General features: G+C 41.2%; 1 protein-coding gene across 14 annotated transcripts in view; it reads right to left on the bottom strand.

The window, feature by feature from the left end:
- The window catches only part of CAMK2B (calcium/calmodulin dependent protein kinase II beta), a 174908-nt gene that overhangs the window by 105940 nt on the left and 42533 nt on the right, over positions 1 to 26435 (bottom strand). For all 14 annotated transcript variants that reach the window (XM_039356421.1, XM_039356424.1, XM_039356418.1 and 11 more), the window contains exon 2: positions 25413 to 25507. In XM_039356421.1, the coding sequence (XP_039212355.1) occupies positions 25413 to 25507 (95 nt within the window). The remainder of the gene's footprint in view (positions 1 to 25412; positions 25508 to 26435) is intronic.

Here is a 26435-nt window from a genome sequence, read left to right as displayed (position 1 = left end):
ATTACACCCAGAGGCATCTCCCCAGAGAAATTGAAATTGGAACAAAAAAGGGAAGGGGGGAGAGAAAGAGGCTGGTTACCAGGAGGAAAGTAATCCTGGGTCCTTGTAGACAAGTGCAATAAACTGGGAAACAGGCCTTCTAATTCAGCACGTCCAAACGAAAAAAAGCTTGTTCTATTAGCAAGAACATATTGGGAGTGTAGGCGTCGTACTGGATGGAGCAGCTTGGTTAAAAAATTCTGTTCTCTGAAAATACTTCAACAAATCCTCGGCCACCAGAGCCAATCTAGCAGCTCCTCATCAAGCAGGCTTGAAAATTTGATACTAGAAACTGAACTTCACGTCTCGGTTCAGGCATCGAGGGAATTCCATTTTATATATATATATCCTGGAAAGAAAGGCACCTCGCAGGACACTGCCTATAAATATCTTCAGGGTAACCATCTCAATAAAGGGATTTAGTATGGGGAAACTGGTGGCACAGACAAAAAAAAAAACTTGGAATACTTGGAATACTGCAGCCAATTTTGGTCACCATCACACAGAGCCCTCTCTGTGGGCATGCACGCCATCACTCCACCCCTGCCTCCCACCGTGGCCCCCTCCTCATCAGCAGCCCCCTCGGAGGAGAGTCACCCCCGGGTGCAGAGCAGTGCAGCCAAGCACATGGCAGCTGGGCAGCAGGGACAAGACTCCACCCTCACGCCCCGTTGCGCGTAGATGATGCAGGACGCGGGTGGAAGGCATGGCCACCATGGCACTGCAGGACCGCCTGAGCGATCTGTGGTGGGCCGTGGAGGTGGTGGGTGGCCCGGCGGGGGCGGGGAGGGGTGAAGTGGGCGTGGCAAAGCGATGGGGCGGGGCAGTTTTTGGGCACTCAGTCTCTAAAAGGTTCGCCATCACTGGATTACGGGAAAAGAATTGGGGTTGTCCCTTTATTGTGTGAACACCCTTCTTCTGATGACATTACCCCTAAATCTTCCAGGCACTTGGGAGCGAGCTATGATCCCCAGTTCTTGGTTAAGTTGCTTCCTGATGGATGTTCCCATGCCTAGAATTCCTCTCCTAAATTAGAGTTACAAAGCATGAGATTAGAAACCAGTATGTACTCCATAATGTACAGGTTCGAATTCTGACCATTCTATGGTGTTAAACAGATAGTCCTTGACTTACAACTGAGCCAAAATTTCTGTTGCTAAGTGAGACATTTGTTAAGTGAATTTTGCCCCATTTTGCAACCTTTCCTGCCACAGTTATTAAGGAAATCACTGCACTTGTAAAGTTAGCTACATGGTTGTGAAGTGAATCCGGCTACCCCATTGACTTTGCTTGTCGAAAGGTCGCAAAAAGGGACATTGCAACCATCATAAATATGAGTCAGTTGCCATGCGTCTGAACTTTGAGCATGTGACCATGAGGATGCTGCCACAGTCGTAAGTGTGAAAAATGGTCATAAGTCCCTTTTTTTTAGTGCTGTTATAACTGTGAGCTGTCACTAAACAAACTGCTGTTAAGTCGAGGACTACTTGTATTATGTAGATCAGGGGTCTTCAAACTTGGCCCTTTTATGACTTGTGGATTTCAACTCCCAGAATTCCTCAGCCAGCGTGCCTATTTGTTTCTTATTATTAGTTCTTTCAATCCAAAAGCTGGGTTTCTAGACATCCCCAATTTAAATCCTACAATCACTCTGGTAACCAATCTGTGAGATAAACTTCAGCTCAGGAAAAAAGCTGGTGCTTTTTAATTAAATTTCTTAGTCAGAAAAGGTACTTTTTTTCTCACTTTTTGCCAGTGTAGACTTACACAGCTCTCCTCCTACACTTTCTATAGGTGTCTGTTTCCTGGCCCAATGGAAGAAAGATACACAGGAGGCAACTCATCAACAAATAAGAAAAAAGGGTTAATAGATTCTACTAGTTAGATAAAACAATACTAAATTCTTGCTAGAGGAAAGCTGATGCAATCCATAAATGTATTTCAAATCATGACTCTGTTTTGGGAGAAACAGCCCACTTTCTCATAAACAGCTACCAATGCCCGTGTTTTTGGTTAGAAGACACAAAATACCATTTTCATCTGGATCCCTGGAAGAAGCACCCACAAATTTACTCTGCCCCAATTAATATGAATCCAATATGATTAAACCACTCTTGTGCAAACAGTAATTTTAACGTGCAAAGCCAACAGGGTTATGCCTATCAAAAAAAAAAAAAACCCAGTCAGCTCCCAAAATTTTCAGATTTCAAGGTGCACATTAAAATTCATAACCATCAGGGGAAATAAAAAGATATGAGATAGATTTTTCCTCCGCGGGTTAGTTATACCAATTAACTCTTCATCTTTGACTGCAGATGAGGAGAAGCGGATTGTACCACCTTCGAGATATAAAAAGTACACAGCGCTATAAGGCGATAAAGATCACAACCTTGCTTGAGAGTGTGCAATCCTTTCTGTTCAAAACTGCCATACTTTTCAACACCCACCCTTCGTTTTCTAAAGCTGCACCCCGTTTCGGATCTCTCCAAAAATAGATAGACACAGCACCCAGAAACACATCACGCAGCTGGAACAGACTGAAAAATACACCCTTACTAAGCTTTATTAATCAGCCTATTAAAATAAGGGAAGAAGCCGCCTAAATCTAAGGTAATAAAGGATGACATTGTAATAGGAAGATGAAAGCGTTAGTGCAGTGGTTCTCAACCTTTTTAATGCTGCGACCCAACCGGTCGTAAGTCGAGGACTACTCAATTGGTGCAGCACCGTTTGCAGAATGGGACTTTTGGCGGGCTCAGCAGGGCAGAGACAGTCTGGACAATTCCTATTGGCTTTTGAAAGCCAATAGAATTAGACTCTATTCAAGAGAGTCTCTTCTATTGGCTTTCAAAAGCCAATAGAATAAAAGGGAGTAGCACAGCTAAGGAAAAGGGGGAAAAAATGGCAGACTGCGTTGTTTGGCGACCCCCATGAAATGGTTGTTCGACCCCAAATGGAGTCCCGACCCACAGGTTGAGAACCACTGCTTTAGTGAATCTAATTCCAAGCAATGGTGGCTAGGTCTTCAATACTAACTTTGCCTCTGGAGCTAATCAGCCTTTGCAACCTGCAAACTGTTATTTTTAAAGAATCAATATCCTTTAAATGATATAGCACCAAAAGAAGCCAGAGGAAATTAAGATGTAGGCGGACATTCAGGGCCGTGATTCTTAACACAAGAGCTCCCCAAGCATGCCTGCCCAGAGATTCCTACAGCTGATGGCTTCTTTGTCTACATCAGGGGTGTCTAATGTTGGAAGGGACCTTGGAGGACTTCTAGTCCAACCCCTGCTCAAGCAGGAGACTCTATGCCAGAGGTCCCCAACCTTTTGGGCACCAGGGACCGGTTCCATGGGGAGGGGTTTTTCTGCATACCGAAGGGGGGGTGTGGTTTTGTGTGGCTTTGGGTGCTGCCTGCATCCTGCAGATGGGGCTTTCTTTGTTGTGCGGACCTGTTGCTGGTCAATGGATTGGGGGTTGGGGACCCCTGCTCTATGCCATTCCAGACAAGTGGCTGTCCAGTCTCTTTTTAAAAGCCTCCAGTGATGGAGCACCCACAACTTCTGAAGGCAAGCTGTTCCACTGGTTAATTTCTCCTTAGTTTTTGGTTGCTTCTCCTCTTGATTAGCTTCCATCCATTGTTTCTTGTCTTGCTTTCTGGTGCTTTGGGAAATAGACCCCCTCTTCTTTGTCTTCTAAAAGGTTTTCAGCCTTGGTCTTTTGCAAGTATGTATGTGCTATGTATGACATAAGAAACTAAAAACTACAAACCGGAAATCTGAGCAAAGAGATTTCAACAACAACAACAAAAAGGTAAACCAATTTTTTAAAAAAAAATTTTTTTACATGATTTTGTTTTCACAAATGAGAAAGCAAGAATATTTGTTCCTTGATAGACAGTTGGAATCCTGGAAAGAATGCCACAGCTAAGAGAAAGCAAAATTGAGTCATGTGCTTTAAAATACATTTGTGGAATTAAATGAATGATGATAGGCTAGCTAGCAGGATAATAAATCAGATCCTTAAAAAGTCCCAGAGAAATATAATGCCTATCATCAAAGTTACGTTTTTACAATATCAGGAAGATTCTGGCTTTAGCTGTAGATAATTTTTGCGCATCGGATATTTCAGCCTCTAATTTTCTATATAAAGAGTTTCTCTGCTTTCAGTTCATTTATATAGCTGACCTCCTCTGACGAAGCTCACCCTGGTCTGCAGCAGTTTGGATCCTGGTTGTTGCTTATCTAGTCTAGCAAGATGTGAAACATCCAAAATAACAACAGCAACACAAATCTCCTGCAAGAATTAACACTTCTTCCAACAGTTCCCTCCATCGCATGTATTACATTCAGGTTAGAGCTTAAGACAGAAATTTGAATAGAAGTCTCCTTTCCACACGCATTTTACACTTTATAAGAGTGTTTTTCAACTTTGGCAACTTTAAGAGAATTCCCCAGCCAGGACATCTTAAAGTTGTCAGGGTTGAGAAACACTGCTGTAAAAAAAATCCTGTTGTACTCATTATCCCAAACTGCCCACTGGGCTCACTCAAGTATTGATTTAGTGATTTAGAAAAAAACATTTATTTATTTATTTTACTGACAAGTGCTAAAAATAATGATAACACAGCAGTTAAGTGGAAACAACCTGCCTATTCCAAGGGGAAACTGAGGTGCCATTAAAAAAAGGGAGTCAAGAATTTCTCTCTCAACCATGTTCAATGTAAACAACGGCCACTTTTTATAGGTTGTGAAATTATATTTTTGAGAGGCATGAACCAAAAAAAAAAAAAATCAAGAATCCTTATTATAACATCCTTATCTGGGTTTTTAAGGCGACAGCAAGCCTGCACCTTCTTAGCCTTTTCTTCCATCCGGTAAGCTCAACTACCACACATATTTTTTTTTCTGAAGTCTATCCAACCTCCTTAATTGTAATATATGTAATATATGGTTCTCACTGCATTGTTGCATGTGACTGGCTTCATTTAAAAAAAACTGTGAAACTCAACTCTTGATAATTACCCAGGTATTTGCATTTTGCATCAACGGTATTTGCATTTTGCAGGAATGTTTTTTCAACTTCCAAGCTTACAGATAGATCTCGATAACTGAAACCAGAATTTTCATGGCTAAACAAGGCGGGGATTAAATGAGTCCCATTGAATTTTGCAACTTTTTTGCTATGCTTGTTAAGAAAATCCAGCAGCTTCCTCTCTTATTTTGATCGCATAAATGTGGGGATGCTGCAATGGCCATAAAGTGTGAGGACCAGTTGTATATCATTTTTTTCCAGTGCTGTTACTTCAAATGCCCACTAAACAAAGGGTTGTAAGTCAAGGACAACCTGTAGTTATACACCAGGGATTCTCTTGTAGTATAACTTGTAGTTATACACCAGGGATTCTCTTATCCTGAGAACTAATCAAGCATAATCCTGCTTAGCATTTCTAGCTAGGTGGACACATTATTAGAGTTCTTTATCTTATAATATAGACCAGGGGTCCCCAACCCCAGTCCATGAACCAGTACCGGGCTGCGGCATGTCCACACAAACAAGATGCAGACAACACACAAAACCACACACCCTCCGGTCTGCGGAAAAACCTCTCTCTACAGAAACGGTCCCTGGTGTCCAAAAGACTGGGAACCTCTGATGTAGACTCTATCAATTGGGCAAAGGTTGCTGACAGCTAAACTGCTGTTATCCAGCCAAAATAGCCCACATTAAGCTAAAGAACTTGATATTCAGCAGACATTCCCCAATAAGAAACCTCTAAAATCAAATTACACACATTCACGAAGGGCAGTTCTGTCAACATCCACTAGTTACATTACCTCCTACTCATGTTTCACTGTGAGTCGCCATAGAGCAAAAGGAGGGCTGGGTGGTGTTTTGGCTCATCAAAGCCCTCGTTATGGTCATATGGCCAGCTGCTAGACCTGGGCGGGGGCTGCAAAGCCAGAGAAGTGGCTTTGCAGTGGGCTGGGCTTTCATAGGACATGTAAGATCCCGCTACGATTTCACTCTGGGGGAAGAGGGAATTTGTAGCCTGTTGCGCCTCAAGATATGCCTTTTCAAAGGGCTTATATTAGTTTGCATTAGTGTTTAGCTTTGTCTTCAAAACTTCATTTATGAAGTATCAGGGCCTGGAGGAGGAACTAGAGAGGATGTAGAGGCCAAAATGATCCCAGCGACAGCAGGAGCACTTGGGGCTGTGACTCCTACGCTGGGAAAGGGGCTCCAACAGGTTCTAGGAACAACATCTGAGCTCCCTGTCCAGAAGATGCAGTGCTAGGAACAGCTAAGATACAGGTAGTCCTCAACTTAACCACCACAACGGAGCCCAAAATCTCCGTTGCTAAGTGAGACATTTGTTACATTTTATGACTTTTCTTGCCACATTCGTTAAGTGAATCACTGCAGTTGTTAAGTTAGTGACCCGATTGTTAAGTGAATCTGGCTTCCTCGTTGACTTTGCTTGTCAAAAGGTCGCAAAAGGGGGATGACGTGACCTTGGGACACGGCAACCGTCATAAATAGGAACCAGTTGTCAAGCATCTGAATTTTGGATCACACGAACGTGGCAACGCTGCAATAGCCGTAACTGTGAAAAACGGCCGTCAGTCACTTTTTCCGGTGCCGTTGTAACTTTGAACGGTCACTAAATGAACTGTTGTAGGTCGAGGACCACCTGTACTACATAGAACCCTCAAACTCCCAGACCTCTGATCGAGGACCCAAGATTGAAGAAGGCACAGACCACCCTGGGGGGAGAGACGGACGGGGGGGGATGGATAGAGAGAAAGAGAGAGAGATAGATAGATAGATAGATAGATAGATAGATAGATGGATGGATGGATGGATGGATGGATGGATGGATGGATGGATGGATGGATGGATGGATGGCCAGGTAGGCGAGCGGGCAGGCAAGCAGGTAGCCTCCTCATTCATTATTATTCTAATTGTCTTTGCATAACAGAAGACTGACTGACTGACTGACTTGCTCCGTATATCCCACAATTGCTCAAGAGAGATGGAGTCACAGCAAGAAGACCCTTCGTTCTTCCTGTATGGTTGGCAAGCAAGTAAGAAGAAGGAGGAGAAGAAATCCTAAACTGCTGTTGCTTTGTATTGTTTTGTCCCTCTCACCCCTCTACTATCTTTCATCAGGAGAAAAATGAGCCGGAAAGAGAATCTGGTGCTGGTCCCGGGGAACCTCTCAGCAGCATAGACAAATTAAAGGCTCGGGAGCATATAGGTCAAGCTCCAAAGCAGCTGAACATAGGCCAAGCATGGTAAGGCTGCCTAGGCTGGGTGCTGTCAGTCAAATGTGCAAGGCTGTGTTCTCACTGGCAGAGGAGTGGAGTGTGCGATTGAGCATGCTCCAATCTACCTGCATTGCAGTGGCTCAAAATGTCCTCTATTAACCCAGCTGTATGCTAATCCCATCATGCCCACCCAGGACACTGATTAGCACAGCAGCAGAGCCAGAGGAGGGACTTTTTGCTCTGAATACAGGAGGGTGGGGAACTGAGCAAGGAGGGGAAGCAGGGAGAAAGAGGGGGGGGGAAGAAAAGAGGAAGAACAAACCCATAACGGATCAAGCATAAGTGTCTCGCTATCATTACTATCATCATCCTCTACCTCCTCCTCCCTCCTCATCACTATCAGCATCTAAATGACCTTTGTTTTCTTGAGAAGCAAAACAAAGACTTAGGGTGCTACTGCGGACCAATGTCACCAGAGCCTTGAAAACCTGGCGGAAACTCACAGTCCAACGTATCCACCTTGCTGGCCTCCATGAAAGTTGTCTTTGAGACTGAGAAGGTCCCGAGATTGGTGGCAAGGAGAAGGCCCTTTATCAGGGAGCATGGATATACTATACTGCACAACTATCTATTGCCAATTAATGAGGAGATAAAACTGGAAGGAAGACGTAGGAAGCGAGGCCCTGTTACTATTTGGATGGGAATCTCTTCAGCCTTCCCCAGACAGCCTCTGCACAGGGAATTGAAGAGGCTGGAGGTCAAGTTCCATATCCCAAAGGAAGCTAGATTCTCACTGAATCTTGCTAACCGCGTTTATTTAAAAGAGGGGATTAGCAGTAAACATTACACTACACCCCATTCATCACTAAAGATCTTTAGGCAAGGGAGAACAATAGCAACAGCAATAGCACTTAGACTTATATACCGCTTCATGGGGCTTTATAGCCCTCTCTAAGCGGTTTACAGAGTCAGCATATTGCCCCCCAACAATCTGGGTCCTTATTTTACCGACCTCGGAAGGATGGAAGGCCGTGTCAACTTTGAGATGGTCAGGATCAAACTCCTGGCAGTGGGCAGAGTCAGTCTGAAATACTGCATTCTAACCACTGCGCTATCAAGACATTCCTTGATCTTTTTTCAAACCATCTGCTGATGGAGGGGGGGAGGCAGTTGCTTGTTTTCCTGATACATAAAGATATTCTGAACGTATAATGTTTGGCAAACTGTTGTCCTCCTTCTCAGCCCTGACGTCCATTACGCAAGATTGATTTTCCGAAAAAAGACAATTTTCCTCCTCCTCCTCCCCCCCAGATGTTTTTATGCCAATTGCTCCTTTTAAGAAGTGCTTGACAGTTATTGCTAATAAATGATGATTAAAATTGTTCTATTTCCTTTTCCCTTCTTCTCTCACTTTCCTTTTGTGCTATGCTTTGCTCATTTTTTAAAATCTGTTTCCTAAGGACAGGATGGTGCCCTTAAATAAGATGCAGGACGAGACTCGTTGATTGACAATGCTTTAAAATGAACATACCGGTAGTATGTTGTCAACAAAGTAATACTATTGGAAAATAAATCTGATTACCTGCACTAGAATGTGGTATCATGCTGGGGGGGGGGCTGCCAAAATGGGCCTAAACTGTAAACAAAACCCTGACCTCCTTCATGTACTTGATGGTCACCACGACCAAACCTTTGCAGAAACAGTATGATTTTAACAGCTGCTGCTCAAACTACAGAACTGATGGGAAGCCAGCAACAACTTCCCTTGACCTCATCCACCACTCCTGAGGAGACAAGGGCTGCCAAGGAAAGCAAGATGACAATGGAAGTGTGACCAAATGGATGGAAGAGGGACACAGCAGGAGAGGGTCATCCAGCTAGAACATGTCTCCATGGAAACACCCCACAGACCGTTCAGACATTCAAAGGAAAGAAGCAGTTTAAGGTGGGGTGGTGAAGCTGTGGTAGTGTGTGAGATGAACAGCCCCCAAAGTGCCTTTACTTTGGACAACAGATAAAAGCTGCACACACAGCGATGCGCATTAGACTCCTCTGAGCAGGCTGCAAATACAAGATCATTAATACATAGAAACCAAATATCATAAAGGAAGCAGTTAAACTCCAAACACAGAGAGGTCTGTAGAGAAACTAGCAAGTGCTAGTCTCTTAACACCTAATGCTTCTCACTTTTAAAATTGCCCAGGTATTGCTTTGCTCTCAATAAAATAACTGGCAGATAGTTTGATGGTCAGTTCTCGCCCCACAGTTGCTACTAACACCCCACCTAAACACACTTTCTTTGTATGTGGTGCTGGCTCTACCTTTTTATAGGGCAACACAATGCCTTCAAGGTGAAATGCCCCCAGTATGGGTCTATCATCACCTTGCAACCATCTTTGTGGTTTCCTTACTTATTCTTCCAGACAATCCCACAATCCAATCTTTTTGGTGGCTTTCTGGATATTACAATAGGCACAGGAGGTAAAGTTAATCCCTCTTTCCAGCCAACCTTGACTTCTGCTGATTTCATGAACACATCCATTTGTTTTTCTTGGCAGCAGTACCAAAGGGATTGCTTCTTCCAAAAGACTTTTGACTTCCCAGTCTAATCTATCAATCATGGGAATTTCTGGTGGCCTCCCAACCCAACCCAACATAGCTGAAACTAATAAAGAATAATGTCTATATAACATTCCCAAAATTGCAGCTGAAGATGGAGAAACCCATCCTGAATGCCATATTTTTGCTACTGCCCTATTCGCTTTGTACTATTTTCTTGACCACCAATGTCCTCAGCCCTGTTAACTGAACTTCTTGGATGCTACCTAGTTGTCTATTTTGGCTTTATGTTTTTTATTGATCAGATTTATTTGCTGTCCATCTCAGAGTTCAGGCAACTCTGACTCTTAGGCCCGATGCTCCATCTTGTTCAGTTTCTGTCTATGCCAACTGCCACTTGATCTTCATGGTTTCTAGTGGAACTCTTTTCCAACGGCCTTGATTTTAACTGGATGTGCCAGGAATTGAACTCTGGAGCATCGACATGAAAAGTTCTTCCACTGAGTTAGTCCAGAAGCTGCTTTTAAAGTATATACATGTGTGGGAACATGGGTATGCACACACATACATTTATGCATGGGTGTGTGTGTATTGTTTACTTATCAACAATCTCCATGCAATGTTCTTCCACTGAGTTATGGCTCTTTCCAGAAGCTGCTTTTTAAGAAAGTATATGTGTGAGTGTATGTGTATGTACATATATGCATATGTGTGCGCACAAATTACTGTCAACAAGTTGATATGGGGAACCATGTATGCATTCTACATAGCTAAATAATCAAATCATTTCTTTCTCTTTCAAAGTAGCCATTTGTGTTTGTGTTCCTCGCTCTTGGGTACATTGTATAATGTGCATCAGATATGTGCACACAGTTTTTGTACAAGAAAGCAGCAGCCCTAGAAGAAAATTCTTAATCATGAAGCAGCTGAGTACCCTTGGCTGTGACAAAATCAACCTCTTTTGAAAGGTCATTGAAGAAGACAAAGAACCAGATATTTTACCCCAATGGAAAAGCACAAGTCTTCCGCTCAGACACGTTCACTTTAAAATAGCTTGTTTCTTAAGCTTGTCAACAAGGAATTAAGGACAGAGATGTACTGCTGCTTAATTAAATCAGTGATTCCAACACCATCCTAGAGGTTAATATATTCATGGCCAAAGCTATGTTCTTGTAAACTAGGTAGGGAGATCAATCATCTTGGATTTGAGCCAATCTGTTGCGTTCACCTGCATCTGCATCAATCTGAAGTTATCCAAAGATTTTACAAAGAGAACAGGGTTGCACTACGCATTTACAAATCAATCTTATTGCCCAGGTGGAATGATCTGGCTGTGGAATGGCCAATAATTAAACCCTACTGCTCAAAAGCTGCCAGATTGGAAGAGTAGAAAAGCTTTTTTTTTTTTTAATTCTCCCATGTTAGAGAGATCTGGAACACTGGATTTGGAAGCACATCTGTCCTTAGAGAAAGTAATTCCCAAACACACACAGGCACAAACACACGTTTATACATATTGAACGAAAAAGCATCAATGTCTTCCCTTAATGCTAAAACTGAGCAGAAACATTGATCAGGTTTGCATTAGAATTCACTCTTCGTAATCCAAAATACATACACGAAGACACAATTCAAATAGTGCAGAATTTTGTGATGTGGTTCTCCATTATTATTATTTTTAAAAATATTTGCATGTGTGCCTATCAGGGGAAAACTAAAACTAAAATATTAGTGGAAAATAGCAATAGCCACAGCACTTAGACTTATATACCACTTTGTAGTGCTTTTCAGCCCCCTCGAAGCATACAAAAGGAAAGAGATGAAGGAAAACTGCAATACATGATGGGAAATGCAATAAACCACTTATGTTTTCAGGAGCCTTATTTCCACATTGCACACTAATACGGAAATAAAATGAATTGGAGGGAGGAGAAACGGGGAGAAACGGGGAGAAATGGAAACTGACAGATTTGTCCTCTCTAAATAACACTTCTAATAAAAACATACAGACAGCATGTGCTTAAGAAACATACTCTCCTGCTAAAAGGAAAAGGACTGGAACGGGTTCAAAGTTGTCTGGGTTATGTCTTTAGTTTGAATTAATCTGAACTGAACTGTAAAATGAGGACCCAGATTGTTGGGCGCAATATGCTGACTCTGTAAAACTCTTGGGGGGGGGGCATGAAGTAGTATATAAGCTTAAGTGCTATTGCTATTAGCCAGGAAACCTGAGAACTGCATCTAAAGTCTTAAAACAGTGAAGGGAGGAGGAGGAGGAGGAGGAGGAGGAGGAGGGGGGGGGGAGGAGGATCTTTCCTTATGCTCAGAAGTGCACCAGTTTGTTTATATTCAGACTGAGAAATTTCAGGCTCTACTTACATGCTTGGGGGTGCCCTCCAATAATGTTGCATCACCTTCTTACCCACCACCATAGACCCTCATTCTCTTTGACCATCAAAAGCATGTTCTCCCCTGACTTATAGAAGCAGAAGACAGCCACCAATTTTCTTTTCCCCACCATGCTAAGAGTGAGCGTGTACGTGGTTGCTCAAATCAAATCAACCTTTATTGTCAAAGTAAAACGTGTGTACAATGAGATCCGTTCATGCACACACACCCCTCCGACACAACTCACAGTGACAACAAACAAACCATCTTATCGCACCATGTGAACTTATTGTACAACGCGCCAGCCCCGCAAGTCTATCATACATGGAGTTATTTCCCATTCTGGAGTCTGACAGCCCATGGGTAGAAACTGTGCTTCTATATCTCCTACACGATGATAGGAGAGTAAAGAAGTGCTGACCAGGGTGTGAGTCGTCCCTGAGGATTTTCCTCACTCTTCTAAGGCAGCGGGCCCTAGCGATGTCCTCTAGTGGTGTCAGGGGACAGCCCACGATGTTTTGTTCTGTGCCCCACCACCCTCTGTAATGTCTTTCTATCCGCGGCTGTCAAGCCAGCATACCACACCATGATGCAATGTGAGAGGACGCTTTCTATAGCCCTTTCTAAAGGATCCGGTTAACACTGGTATTTCCAAGACACGTTTCTCTCTTTTCTCTTTCAGATTCAATGCACTATCAATATTCAGAGAAAGGAAAACTCTTCAGCTGAAAGACTAGGTCTTATGCCTGGTTGAATCCACACATGATTTTGGTTATTGCTATGCTTGGTTTCTGCTTCTGAGCTGAACTTGTTCCTGCCTCCTCTGAACTGTGAAAAACTCTTTTAATTCAGCCACCTTCCGACTCCACACAGCTTGGAGCAGGTAAAGAGATTGTGATTCTAGAATCAACCAATTATGAACACCTTTCAAAGTTCCAAATGAAATCTGAAGTGTTAGTCAAAAGAAAAGCGGAAGTATCAAGTTAAGCTTTGATGACAAAGGGAGGAATGGAGGGCGAGAGAAATTAAGATTCTTATTTACAACATCTGTCAGGTTTCAGGAAGCAAAAATTCTGACAGTTAAACCTACAAAGTTATGCTGGAAAATATATATATATATAAGAAAATAATAATGAAAAAAGAAAGCAAACAACTAACAAGGGATTATATGGAGTAAAATTAATTTTTTAGATGTTATGTGGTAAAGAATTTAGTTTTCAAAAGAGATACTTGGAAATTTTTGGATACAATATTTTTTTTGAAGAAAAAACCATCTATTCATCTACAAAATGCTCATTTTGTGTTACAACCATCTAATTCTCCAAAACCTTTAAAAAAAACCTTGAAATTTCTTCTAGACCACCCCTATTTCTGTCTGAGGCAAGCAGGTTTTTAAATTTTTTAAAAAACCATTCTTGTAAAGTGGCTGATAATTGCCCATATGTGGTGACTCAATCTGTATCAGATTTCCCCCCCCCCCATTTAATAGCCCAGAGAGAAGACAGGTCAACATGATATATCCACCAAGAATACAACATAAAGCAGAAATCTTCCACTTGTTGTGAATCACAGGCTCACATGGATGTACATCCACAGGTAAACCATGGCTAGCTAACGATTAAGAAGCCTTTCAACCTGAAGGTGATAAACACCATTCCCAATGAACATAATGGCAGTTCATTAAAATAACTCTCAAAATGATGTGGCTCTTTTATATAACAAAACTAAAGGGGGAGTAAATAACAGTCTGAGTCATAGGTCTTTTGTGTAGCTAAATCCCATAATTTATTTGAATTCCTATTTCGATCTGCACAAAATCTCTACTGGTTAGGGTCAGTATAAATTTAGAGCAAGCGCTTCCTAATCTTGATGCACGCAACCACCAATATATTAGAATTAGAATTCCCAGATTTTTAAAGAAAACTGGGTCTGCATTACGTTAGCCATGATGCTGCAATGGTTAGAATGCAATATTGCAGCCAAACTCTGCTCACTGCCAGCAGTTCGATCCTGACCGGCTCAGCATTGACTCAGCCTTCCATCCTTCCGAGGTCGGTAAAATGAGGACCCAGATTGTTGAGGGCAATAGGCTGATGTTGTAAACCGCTTAGAGAGGGCTGTATAAAGCACTGTGAAGCGGCATATAAGTGCTATTGCTAAGTGCTTCTTCTATGAGGTACAGCCAACCAAAACCTTCTCTCTTTAGTTCTAACTAAGAAAGGGCAGTCTTACAGAGGGGAATAATGATCCTTTAAAGATCTGATTCCTGAACTCTTCAGGATTTTATTTTTATCCCACTTTCATTGTAATTTATAAATCACTCAAGGTGGCAAACATGTCAAATATTCTTTCTGCCTCCTCTTTCCCCCCAACAAGAAACATGTGAGGTGGATTGGGCTTAGAGTGACTGGCCCAAAGTCTAAAGCAGGACTAGAACTCAGTGTCTCCTGTGATTTTCAAGGAAATTACCAGTATTTTAAATTGTGCAAACAGGAAATGAGGGCAGCAGCTGTGATATTGATGGGGTGTCAGCCATGCAACTTCTCGGAAAACTACCATGTTTCCCCCGAAAATAAAACCGTATCTTATATTGATTTTTGCTCCAAAAGTTGCATTAGGGCTTATTTTCTAGTTAGGGCTTATTTTGGGGAAAATATGGTATTAAACGAGTCTGATTGGCTGACGGATCTTAACTGGGGCTTCTTTTGGGGGTGGGGCTTATATTACGAGCATCCTGAAAAATCACGATAGGGCTTATTTTTCGGTTGGGTCTTATTTTGGGAAAAACTCAATAGCTCAACCAAAAGCTTCTCTCTCTAGTCCAGCGGTTATCAACCTGTGGGTCGGGACCCCATTTGGGGTCGAACGACCATTTCACGGGGGTCGCCAAACAATGCAGTCCGCCATTTTGTTTTCCCCCTTTTCCTTAGCTGCGCTACTCCCTTTTATTCTATTGGCTTTTGAAAGCCAATAGAATAGACTCTCTTGAATAGAGTCTAATTCTATTGGCTTTCCAAAGCCAATAGGAATTGTCCAGGCTGTCTCTGCCCTGCTGGGCCCGCCAAAAGTCCCATTCTGCAAACGGTGCTGCACCAGTTGAGTAGTCCTCGACTTACGACCGGTTGAGTAGTCCTCGACTTACGACCGGTTGGGGGTCGCGGCATTAAAAAGGTTGAGAACCACTGCTCTACTCCTAACCAGTCATTCAAATCAAAGCTACCATATCTGAATTGCAAAACTCTGGGCAAAAAAAAAAAAAAAAAAGAATCTCTTTGCTGCCATGTAGTATTTTTGATCTTTGCAAATCAAATCTTTAATTCAGGGGGGTCTTTGGCATTTTGCGAGCAACTGAATCAAGACTCTTTGGTACATAAGCTATGATGCCTCTCCAAAAAAAATACATATAAATAATAAACATGGGCAAATCAAAACAAACCTCATAGTTCAGATTATTTCGAGTATTCTGCTAAACAGGTGCTTGTTTTATCTGATTATGTATGATCAATTAGCTCGATGCACGCAGCACATTAACTATAATTGGTGGTTACTATCATATGAGAAGTCTTGCATATATTTAGAAAACTACAATGAAACATAGGTAATCTCCTCTTGTACACTGCAGGAGCCTTTGTCCTGAAGCTTCTCATTAAAAAATATATATTTTGATCAAGTGAAAAGATATATTACTGTTAAATTTATTCTACAATTCACTTCTGCCATATTTCAGTTCAACTACAATTCAACTCACCTTCAGACTGCAGGTTTGTTTAGAGGTTATATTAGAAGATTATAAGCTATATAAAAACAGGAATGAGATATGGACATTAGTAAACGTTGATGCTGCTTCTAATGATTTCTTGAGTGTAAGCCATAACAGAGTTTATTATTATTACTATATACTGTCACCTAACATATCACTATCTACTTCTCTGTGCTAAGTTGGGACTTGCATCCCATGGACTTGCATTTGTAATGGAATCAGAAGCAGGAAAAGGGAACAATAAAATATTAATTGAACAAAATCATGCTGATTTTTCATAAATATCAAGCAGGGGAAAGAGTCCTCCAAATTCAAATAAAGGTAGAGAGGTAGAGTTTCAAATAATATCTTTCAAGGTGTAATTGTGAGAGGATGTGTAAAACTGGGTTAGAAACACCTCTGAACTTTAGCATGTAAGACCTGGATTGAGAAAAACAAGCCGAGCATTCAAATCTTAAGAGAAACGAGCATCAATATGAAAGTTCCTATTTAAAAATCTTGAAAGATACTCATTTCTGTGTTAGGCTTCATACAGGCATGACTAAAAGCTTGCTCTTCAGTCACCAACTCACTTGTTTAAGAATTGGCTTAATCAGCAAGAAGTCTTCCACAGGAGGCATAAGAGTAGATTAGCTATTTTACTGCAGACAAGAATGACACCATATACACCCAGCAGATCTGCCTCCTTGCAGTATGCAGGACTCAAAAATGATAAAAAGGATGAACTGCTTAATCATTAACTGAAATAAAGATTGACTGACTGATGAAGTGCCTGAAGGCAGGACAAGAAACAATGGATGGAAACTAATCAAGGAGAGAAGCAACCTAAAACTAAGGAGAAATTTCCTGACAGTTAGAACAATTAACCAGGGGAACGATTTGCCTCCAGAGGTTGTGAATGCTGCAATACTGGAAGTTTTTAAGAAGAGACTGGACAGCTATTTGTCTAAACTGGTATAGGGTTTCCTGCCTGAGCAGGGGGTTAGACTAGAAGACCTCCAAGATCCCTTCCAATTCTGTTATCCTGTTATTCTGAGTCAAGCAGATATTAAGGTGCGTACCACGGTTTTTAAAGTTATTTTTAAACTTATCCAAAGCAGAACATCCAAATTCAATCACAGTTTTGTTCCATACAGTATCAACCTTGTAAACTCTTAAGATTCCTCTTTCTGCTACGTATTCAAGAAGCACGAAGCCAAAAACACCAGCCTGAAGATAACGAATGAGACTTCGTTGAAACGTCACCAAGACACTTCCAATTTGACGCGGGAGAAAACCCAAATAACCAAAGACCTACATACAAACACCCGCGAAAACCTCAGAAAACAAACATATATGTATGTATGTATGTATGTATGTATGTATGTAAGGGTGTAGGTATATGTATGTGTATAGCATGTTTATATGTGTGTCATGTATGTGTCCACTTTTGAGAGCAGGCAACAGAACTTCTTCATTTTTAAACTGTTACCAGTGTGCCCACAGTAAAAAAAAATGACAATAAAAATTATCTATATCTATATCTTATTCTTCCAATGGATATTTGGCTTTCTTTTTGATGATTCTGGAAGTCAGGGGACCCATTTATTTCTAGCCTGGCTTTTCTTCAATAACTCAAGGTCCCATGCAGATTACTCTCTCCTCCTATTTTTCAATAACAGTCCCTTGGGGTAGGCTCTGTACAGTGTTCTTGGGAACACTGGTTCCTGCGTTATCTTGAGGACCTAAACTCCAAGGCAGAGGTCCCCAACCTTTTGGGCATCAGGAACCGGTTCTGTGGAGAGAGATTTTTCCGCGGACCAGAGGGTGCATGGCGTTATGTACTGCCTGAATCTCATGGATGGGGCTTTGCTTGTTTGTGCAGACCGGCTGCTGGCATGGCACGGCCCAGTACTGGTCCATGGACTAGAGGTTGGGAACCCCTGCTCTAAGGTGAACATTAGAAATTAGTTCAACCACAAAAATCCCCTCAACTATCTTCTTTGTTTGTATTTGGTTATCCATTCATCTAACAGGGAATCCTCAACTTACAACCACAATTGAGCCGAACACTTCTGTCGCTAAGCGAGACACTGGTTAAGTGAGTCTTGCCCTATGTTACAACCTTTTCTGTCACAGCTGTTAAGTGAATCACTGCGTTTTTTAAGTTAGTGACATGGTTGTTATAGGAATCTGGTTTCCCCGTTGATTTTGCTTGTCCGAAGGTCGCAAAAGGTGAACACATGACCCCGGGACATTAAAACCATCATAAATTTGAGCCAGTTGTCAAGTGTCTGAATTTTGATCATGTGACCATGGAGGGGGGGGGGGTTCTGCAACGGTTGTAAGTGTGAAAAATGGCCATAAGTCACTTTTTTCAGCGCCACTGTGACTTCAAAACGTCATTAAACGCAATTTTGTAAGTCAAGGACTACTTATATATACAATCAGAATGATTTGATCAAATCAAATTTTTTCCTCAAAAATACTTTTGCCTGGACCTTGTTATATATTGTTATATAACAATACATAAAATATGTGTTCTTGTTATAAATTGTGTGTTCTTAATGTACATTTTAAATTGCCTGAGCATCATATCAGTTTCTTCCAGGACAGTTTTGCAGAGAATCAATAAAATTGCTAATTGGCCTTTAATTAGCAGGATAATCCCACTTGCTGTTTCGAAAAGGGTTTGCTAGAACATTGCATTTCCTTTCAAAAGCTTTCACATTATATACCAGGGTTTCCTGCCAAGCCATACAATTGAATGAAATCGAGGGAGCCCCTCTTTCAGAGAGATGGGGCGGTGCAGAAATGCGATTAAAAAAAAAATTCTTGAAATATTTTAAGCCCAAGTTTCAGAAAAAGAAAAAGAATGTAGGGTAAAGATTCACACGATATTTAAATGGACTGTTTATAGGCAGAAATATATTCTTTACCCGTCAAGGATAATTTAACTTGTACCCAAGAATTTGTTTAGGACCTACCAAACGAGGCTTTCAACTGTGCAATCAACATTTATAGAACAGCTGAGGTTTATTTATTTAAAGAAGCGCTGAGGTTTATTTATTTATTAAAACCTTTCGAGGTAGCTTCTCATTAGTATGATTTACAATAGCTATAAAGTTATTCCAGAGGAGAATAAAAGAGCGGGTGGGGGGAAACAGAATAGATAGAGCAAGATCAAAACAATAATCACTGGAAAGAACTGGGAAGAAGATGTAGAGGCCAGTAAAAACTGGCATTAATAGGTGGGTTTTTAAGCAACTCCTGTCACCATCCATGGTGACACAAACCAGATGGGAAGTCACTCTACACAGCACAGATGTCACTGCAGAGAAGACCTATCTCTGTGTCACCATCAAGTGGCAATTTGCAAGTGAGGACATGGAGAACAGAAAGTAAAATCTGTCTCCAATGATAAGATTTCTCCTGAGATCAGGGATGCTTAGAAAAAAAAACTATCCCTGCAGACAAATTTTAATACAATGTGGGCTTGAGTTATTTAGGGAATGGCACCCTGACATCAATGCCTTGAATCTAAATGGCAGAAGTCTGAAAGCCAAGGCAATAAGGCAGTCGCATTTTGTAGCATTCTGACAACTTCGTACGAGGAGAGGGCTGCATCACAACAGTGTTTGTCAACCTCATTAACTGTAAGATGTGTGGCCTTCAACTCCCAGAATTTCCTAGTCAGCAACCAGAAACACGGTGTTACAGTCATCCAATCTTGAGGTTACCTATGATGAATCACCACCGTCATGTGATCCTATCCAGAAACAGAGCAGCTGATGTATTTGCCTCAGCCAAGAATGGTTTCTCCTGGTTACAAAAATCAACTGAGTGTCCAGGGATAATAATGGACCTGTAACACAATAACAGAGTTGGCAGGGAACTTGGGGGTCTTCTAGTCCAACTCCCTGCTCAGGCAGGAAATCCTACACCACTTCAGACAACTGGTTGTCCAATCTCTTCTTAAAAGCCTCCAGTGTTGGTGCACCCACAACTTCTGGAGGCAAGTCATTCCACTGATTTAATTCTTCTAACTGTCAGGAAACTTCTCCTTAGTTCTAGGTTGCTTCTCTCCTCGATTAGTTTCCATTTGTTGCTTCTTGTCCTTCCTTCATATGCTTTGGAGAATAGTTGACCCCCTCTACTTTGTGGCAATCCCTTAGATACTGGCACATTGCTAACATGTCAACCCAAGTCCTTCTTTTCATTAAACTTTACGTCCCATGGACTTCAAATCCCAGAATTCCTGAGCCAGCATGAAGTCCACAGGTCTTAAATTTACCATAGTTGCCCACCTCTGATCTAGGACTATCCCCAGATTGCAATGCTTTCTTTCAGAGGGAAAGGCGACATAGCCAGACTCTCCTCATCTTCATATGGTCTCTTTTTTCCCTTATTTTTCCCCGTCATACTTTCCTAATTCCAAGAAAATGCTCAGCAAATATAAATGAGAGGGAAGGCGAGGAGGTGGATAACATGCTGGGGATATCCCTCCTTTATTGCTTGCCCAGACTTGGCAGCTGCACAGAAGTATTTTGTATTCTACAAGCTCTGTCATTTCTCATCTTCCAAAGGTTCTTTGAACTTACGCACAGAGATTGTCTCAAAAGCAGATATATTTATTTCTGAGAAAGTACATGGAAGGTGTAGCTAGGGGGGTTACATAGGGAGGGGATTGGAAAAAATAATTAAAAAAGAAAATCGCCACGCCAAAATCACTCTGAAATCATGCAAAAGCTACCAACTTTCGTATTTTTTTCTAAAGAAGACAGGCAAAACTTGACACAACTTGCTAAGTTCCACTGCCTACTCCCCTGTTCCCTTTGAAGATCCAGAATTTGGAATCCCTCATCAAAAGAGAAAAGAAAAGAAAAGAAGGAATGAGCCTCTAAGGAGATTCTGAAATTTCTTAACCTGGCTGATAAACTGAATTGAAAATATAAAGAGCAGAGAGGGTGATAGGAGGGAAGGAAGAGTCTGAAATTGATTGGCAAATTTCCCAGTGAGATTATGGAAATAATGTACACCTTGTTGAAGATTATTAGTTTACTGTATAAACAATGGTATTAGTAATGGTTTAAACCGAAGAAGCTATACTTGTCCGGCACATTCTAAGCTGTAATGACTAACTCAAATCAGGTTACAGAGTGATATAACATGTGAACCCAGTCAATCTGTGTAAAAGCTATGGTTAGGGTTAGGTTTTTTTTTTCTTTTTAAATTAAATTATAGACCAAAAAGGTGGTCTATGATTAGCTCTTGAAATTATGAGAAAATTCATCCTCCCATTTTGTCCTTAGATGTTTTATTTAATGTTCACTCAAATAGAAACAAACTTCATAAAATTCATCAGCTCCTTTTTGTGAATTTTTGTAATTTTTGTAACTGTAAGTCAGTCACTCTGGATAATGTGATGGGTGGCATATAAATTAAATAAATTTTATGGATGCTCAGGTTATTCATTCACCCGGCTACTATTTACTAATCTATACTGAATAAATCCAGGTGCTCACGAAGACAAAAATAGAACTATTTTTTTCAAAAAAAAAAAAAAAGCAAACTTATAGGTGAAGCTGTCAAACATGATCTTCGTCATCAGCCCCTTTTCAACTGGCCAACCTAACTTTTAAACAATGCACAGCTAATAATTTCCAGACTTCCATTTTTTTTCCTCAGTAAGCTTTTTCCATCGGAATTTGACACTTAAAAAAAAAATATCATTTTCATCCTGCTTTTTTACCAAAGCAGCTTATAGGATTAAAACACAGAAAGACAATTAAAACATAACTGAAGCACAGTTATAATAAGAACTAAGTTAGCATCTTAAGGAGATAAAACCGAGCCCCAACTGGCAGGTTAAAAGCTATGCGCACCAGAGAATTTAACAAAATGAATCTGAATACAAAATATATAGATGAAGTAAGAGGGTGTGCTGTATATCAGAAAAATATATGGGGGCCCTACTTGATGCAAAACCTATAATTGATCTAAGAGCTTTTCTCTTCCTAGAGAAAAAAACTAGATGTCAATCAAGTGCCTCTATTCCATATTTATTTATTTATTTAAGCCACAACTGAAATGTTCATATTGTGAATTAACATATTTATATTTGCAAATAGTTTTGTTTCTCAATTTTTGTAGCTACTGTAATTCATTTACGGGACAATCAATACTTAGGCACAAACCACAGCTTAAATCCAGCAACAGTTATGTTCAGGGCTTTTTTTTGTCATAGAACACCCAGAACACAGTTCCGGCACCTTTTTTGGATGGAACCTTATACGGTAGGCAAGACAGGTTGTATAACATGTGTGAGTTCTGGCACCTTTTTTTTTTTTTTTTAACAAAAAAAGCACTGGTTATATTTGTTCTGGGCAAAATCAAAATCACCTTATTATGCAAAGCCGCTGTTTTTCTTCTTTCCCATGTACAAGATATCCATTTACAGGCAGTGTGGAAATATTTGTGTAAAGCTGCATTTCTGTGATGTAATCTGTGGAGCTTAATAGATTCGGATTCCCATAAGAGGAATGAAACACCGGCTGATCCTAAACAGGCTCACATGGATGTAAATGCATTGCAAATTTAACTGTCGATTCCCACATTTCTACTTTAACTTAAGTGTCTTAGCTTAAGTACTTGCTTCCAATACTTTACCTATCAACCTTTTACAGTTATTCCGCAGTCTGACCAAAAATGCCTTTTGATAACTACTACTTACAAGCCCTGTACAGCTCCGGTAACATTCTCACATAGAGTTAATCTACTCATAATCATGAACTCTTTTTAAACACTTCAGTACTGCCACTAATCAGCTTCCCTCTAAACTCCAATATCTCAACCTCAGCCTGTCCTTTGCATCTAAACTTTACTAATCCAATTAGCAAGTTAGTTACCCTGCCTAGGCTGTGCATGGAATTTATCTTTAAGCAATCATCGTTAAAAGGCAAATCGTGTTTTCCTCTGGGATCGAACATTATGGCTTGAAAATTAAATTATGGGAAATGCTAGCTCTTCGTGTGGAAACGAACACAGAGATGATGATGTCTCCACAACCTGGAGAGGGGGGGGGGGCTGAACCAAGCAAAACATTAGATCTTATCTATCAAACCCTTTTTACCCTGAACAGAAGTATCTAAGTGGGATCTTCTACTTCATATAAAGAACTTTTCTCCCCTCCTGTGGATTTGACCACAGAATCATAGAGTTGGAAGGAAGATTGGAGATCATCAAATCCAATCCCCCGAACATTGCAAAGCTCACTGTAGCGTCCCCAACAGAGGACTATCCAATCCCTGGTTGAAAACCTCCAGTGAAGGGGAAGAAACTGCTCCATGGGCCATCTATTTCACTTCTATGGTCAGCACTTACTATCAAGAAATTATGTGAGTTTATAAGCTTTTTCTACTAAGTTTTAGTTAACTCTGTATCTAGCTCTGGGAAGAATGGGGGAGGGTTTTGGGGAGGGTTGGGAGGGATTGGGAAAGGGATTTTTATTGTAAAATTGTAAAAAATTATAATAAAAAAAATTAAAAAAAGAAATTCTCCCTCATATCTAATCCAGTATTTCTCAATCTCAATAACTTTGTTGTTGTTAATTGCGAAGTCATGTCCGACCCATTGCGACCCCATGGACAACGTTCCTCCAGGTCTTCCTGTCCTCTACCATCTTCTGAAGTCTATTTAAGCTCATGCCTATTGCTTCAGTGACTCCATCCAGCCACCTCATTCTCTGTCGTCCCCTTCTTCTCTTGCCCTCAATCTTTCCCAGCATTAGGCCCTTCTCCAGTGAGTCCTTCCTTCTCATTAGGTGGCCAAAGTATTTGAGTTTCAACTTCAGGATCTGGCCTTCTAAAGAGCAGTCGGAGTTGATCTCTTCTAGGACTGACCGGTTTGAACAACTTGCAGTCCAAGGGACTCGCAGGAGTCTTCTCCAGCACCAGAGTTCAAAGGCCTCCATTCTTTGGCGCTCAGCCTTTCTTATGGTCCAACTTTCACATCCATACACTGCAACTGGGAAAATCATGGCCTTGACTATATGCACTTTTGTTGGTAGGGTGATGTCTCTGCTTTTTAGTATGCTGTCTAGATTTGCCATAGCTTTCCTCCCCAGAAGCAAGCGTCTTTTAATTTCTTGGCTGCAGTCCCCATCTGAGGTGATCTTGGAGCCCAGAAATAACTTTACATTGAGTGAATTTCAACTCGCAGAATTCTCCTGCCAGCGTGCCTAAAATCATGGAGGCCGTATTCTGTGTGTAATCTAACCATCTGAAAATAGAGAGGAGAAACAACTTCTCTTGACTTGGGCACTGCACTTCAGTTGTTGCAGCCTAGCCCACATGTTTTGCTCTTTTGCCATCATCTTTTGTCGGCTCACATTCAGTTTAGGATCCATCAAGACAGGCAGATTTTTCACATGCCCTGCCCCCTCATATAGGTGAGGAACAATAAGTGAAACTGTTCAGAAGAAATTCTGTGTGTCCTTCTTGGTTCTTGGGCTCTGACATTGAGTCACCATCTCTGTATTTCCAAATACAGACTATTATGTGCAACTCTGAAGATCTAATACAGGGATAGGCAACCTTGGCTCTTTTATGATTCATGGACTTCAACTCCCAGAATTCCAGAGCCAGCATGGCTGGCTCAGAAATTCTGGGAGTTGAAGTCCACGAGTCATAAAAGAGCCAAGGTTGCCTACCCCTGGTCTAGTATGATGCGCTTCCTGTCAAAAAAGAACTAAAAGTGATGTGTGAACCAAATATAAGGTAAAATGAACTCTCTCGCTCTCATGGCCACTTAAGAGATTCTTAAAATTAGTACTTCATGGCTTAATGACTCTCATCTTCACCTACTGCCTGGCTCTCCTGTCACAAGGCCCAGGTCAATCGCTCACCACACCATATCTTCAGCAAATTCAATTTCTTTCATTTTGTCTTCATTATTCCCACAGACATCCCTTTCCACCCATAAATTTCCATTGCCAACTAGTTCATTCCACTCTATAAAATATAAATATCCGGGTCCTTTGAGCTCATCATAAATTTCAAGACTCCAAGGGCAAAAGGGACGGTTGGAAAATGACAAAAAAAAAAAATCCCTAGTACTCGAAGGAAAGAAAGGGATGCAAACAACTTTTGAAAAGCACGTGCAGGAAGAACTATTAATTCTTCAAGAGCCTTTTCCATTTTCTCCTGTTGATAAGCAGTAATTTCTGCACTTGTTATCTCCGGCAGCTTTGCCTTGTTCACCAGAAACTACCAATCTATTTTCACATCGTTCCACATGTTGTTGAGTGTGTCTCTTTAAACACGGCAGCAGCTCTGGGAACCAAACCACAGAATTCTTCTAGAGCAGAAATATGCAAAGCCCAGCCATTTTGCGGAGAGAAGGAAACCAACCCCTACCTCTTGCTGAGAGCTTCTTGGTGTTGATAATCTTGGCTGCGTATTCATGTCCAGTGCAAAGTTTGACACAGCGTCGCACCACGGAAAAAGCCCCCCTGAAGAAGGACAGGGAAATAGAGAGAGGTTAATGACTGCACGGCGGGAGAATTTCATTGACATGCTCGTTGCAAAATTCCTAACCCATTCTTTTTTTAAAAGAAAAAAAGGCATGGCTTTGCACCCATTTCATTAGCATGCTGATACTTAAACTATTTTTATCCTGCTGTCTAGTTCACACTTTTTACAAATACCCCTAGTCCATGTTCACACCCTAACAGATGTGGCAGACAAGGAGAAGGTGATGGGGAAGAAAGAGAAAAAAGCAAATTCAGTCATAAGCACTTAAGCTTATGATTCAGGTCACAACCAGCTGGAATCAAAGAGATTCATGGCTTCCCAATGCACCTTTCCACATGTAAGTAGGACCCTTTGATCAGATTAGAAGAATCTCCACCAACAGAATCTCTCTCTGAATTAAATTTCATTGTATTAGTCTCACCCATCCCTGAACTGCCTCCAGAGCTGTTAAATCATTCCACAGCACTTCTAGGCTCCATAGATAAGTGGAATACAGCAGAGTTGTTCCCAATATTCATAAACGCAACCCTACAGGTGATTTAACCCAATGGCTGCCAGTGGTTATAAATCAAGGAACAAGATGGAAGATTGAGTGCTGAAGAAGTCAGTGCCCACCGAGAGAAGTCCTCAGCCTTCGCTTTCTGAGCTCTCTTGTCCAAGGTAGACTAGAAATATAATACAGGTAGTCCTTGACTTAAAAACATTTATTCAGCAACCGGCATTGAAAAAAAGTGATTTACAACTGGTGCTTGCACTTATGACTGTTGCCACATCTCCATGGTCATGTGATCAAAATTTAGGTACTTGGCAACTGGCATGTATTTAAGACAATTGCAGCAATCTGGGGGTCACGTGGTCACCATCCTCAACTTTCCCAGCCAGCTTCTGACAAGCAAAGTCAACGGG

The sequence above is a fragment of the Crotalus tigris genome, unplaced genomic scaffold (assembly GCF_016545835.1).
Source record: "Crotalus tigris isolate CLP2741 ecotype Arizona unplaced genomic scaffold, ASM1654583v1 scf7180000018825.4774228, whole genome shotgun sequence".
In the NCBI taxonomy this organism is placed as follows: domain Eukaryota; kingdom Metazoa; phylum Chordata; class Lepidosauria; order Squamata; family Viperidae; genus Crotalus; species Crotalus tigris.
Note: the sequence above shows the minus strand (reverse complement) of the source record. Positions and strands in the feature narration are given on the sequence as shown.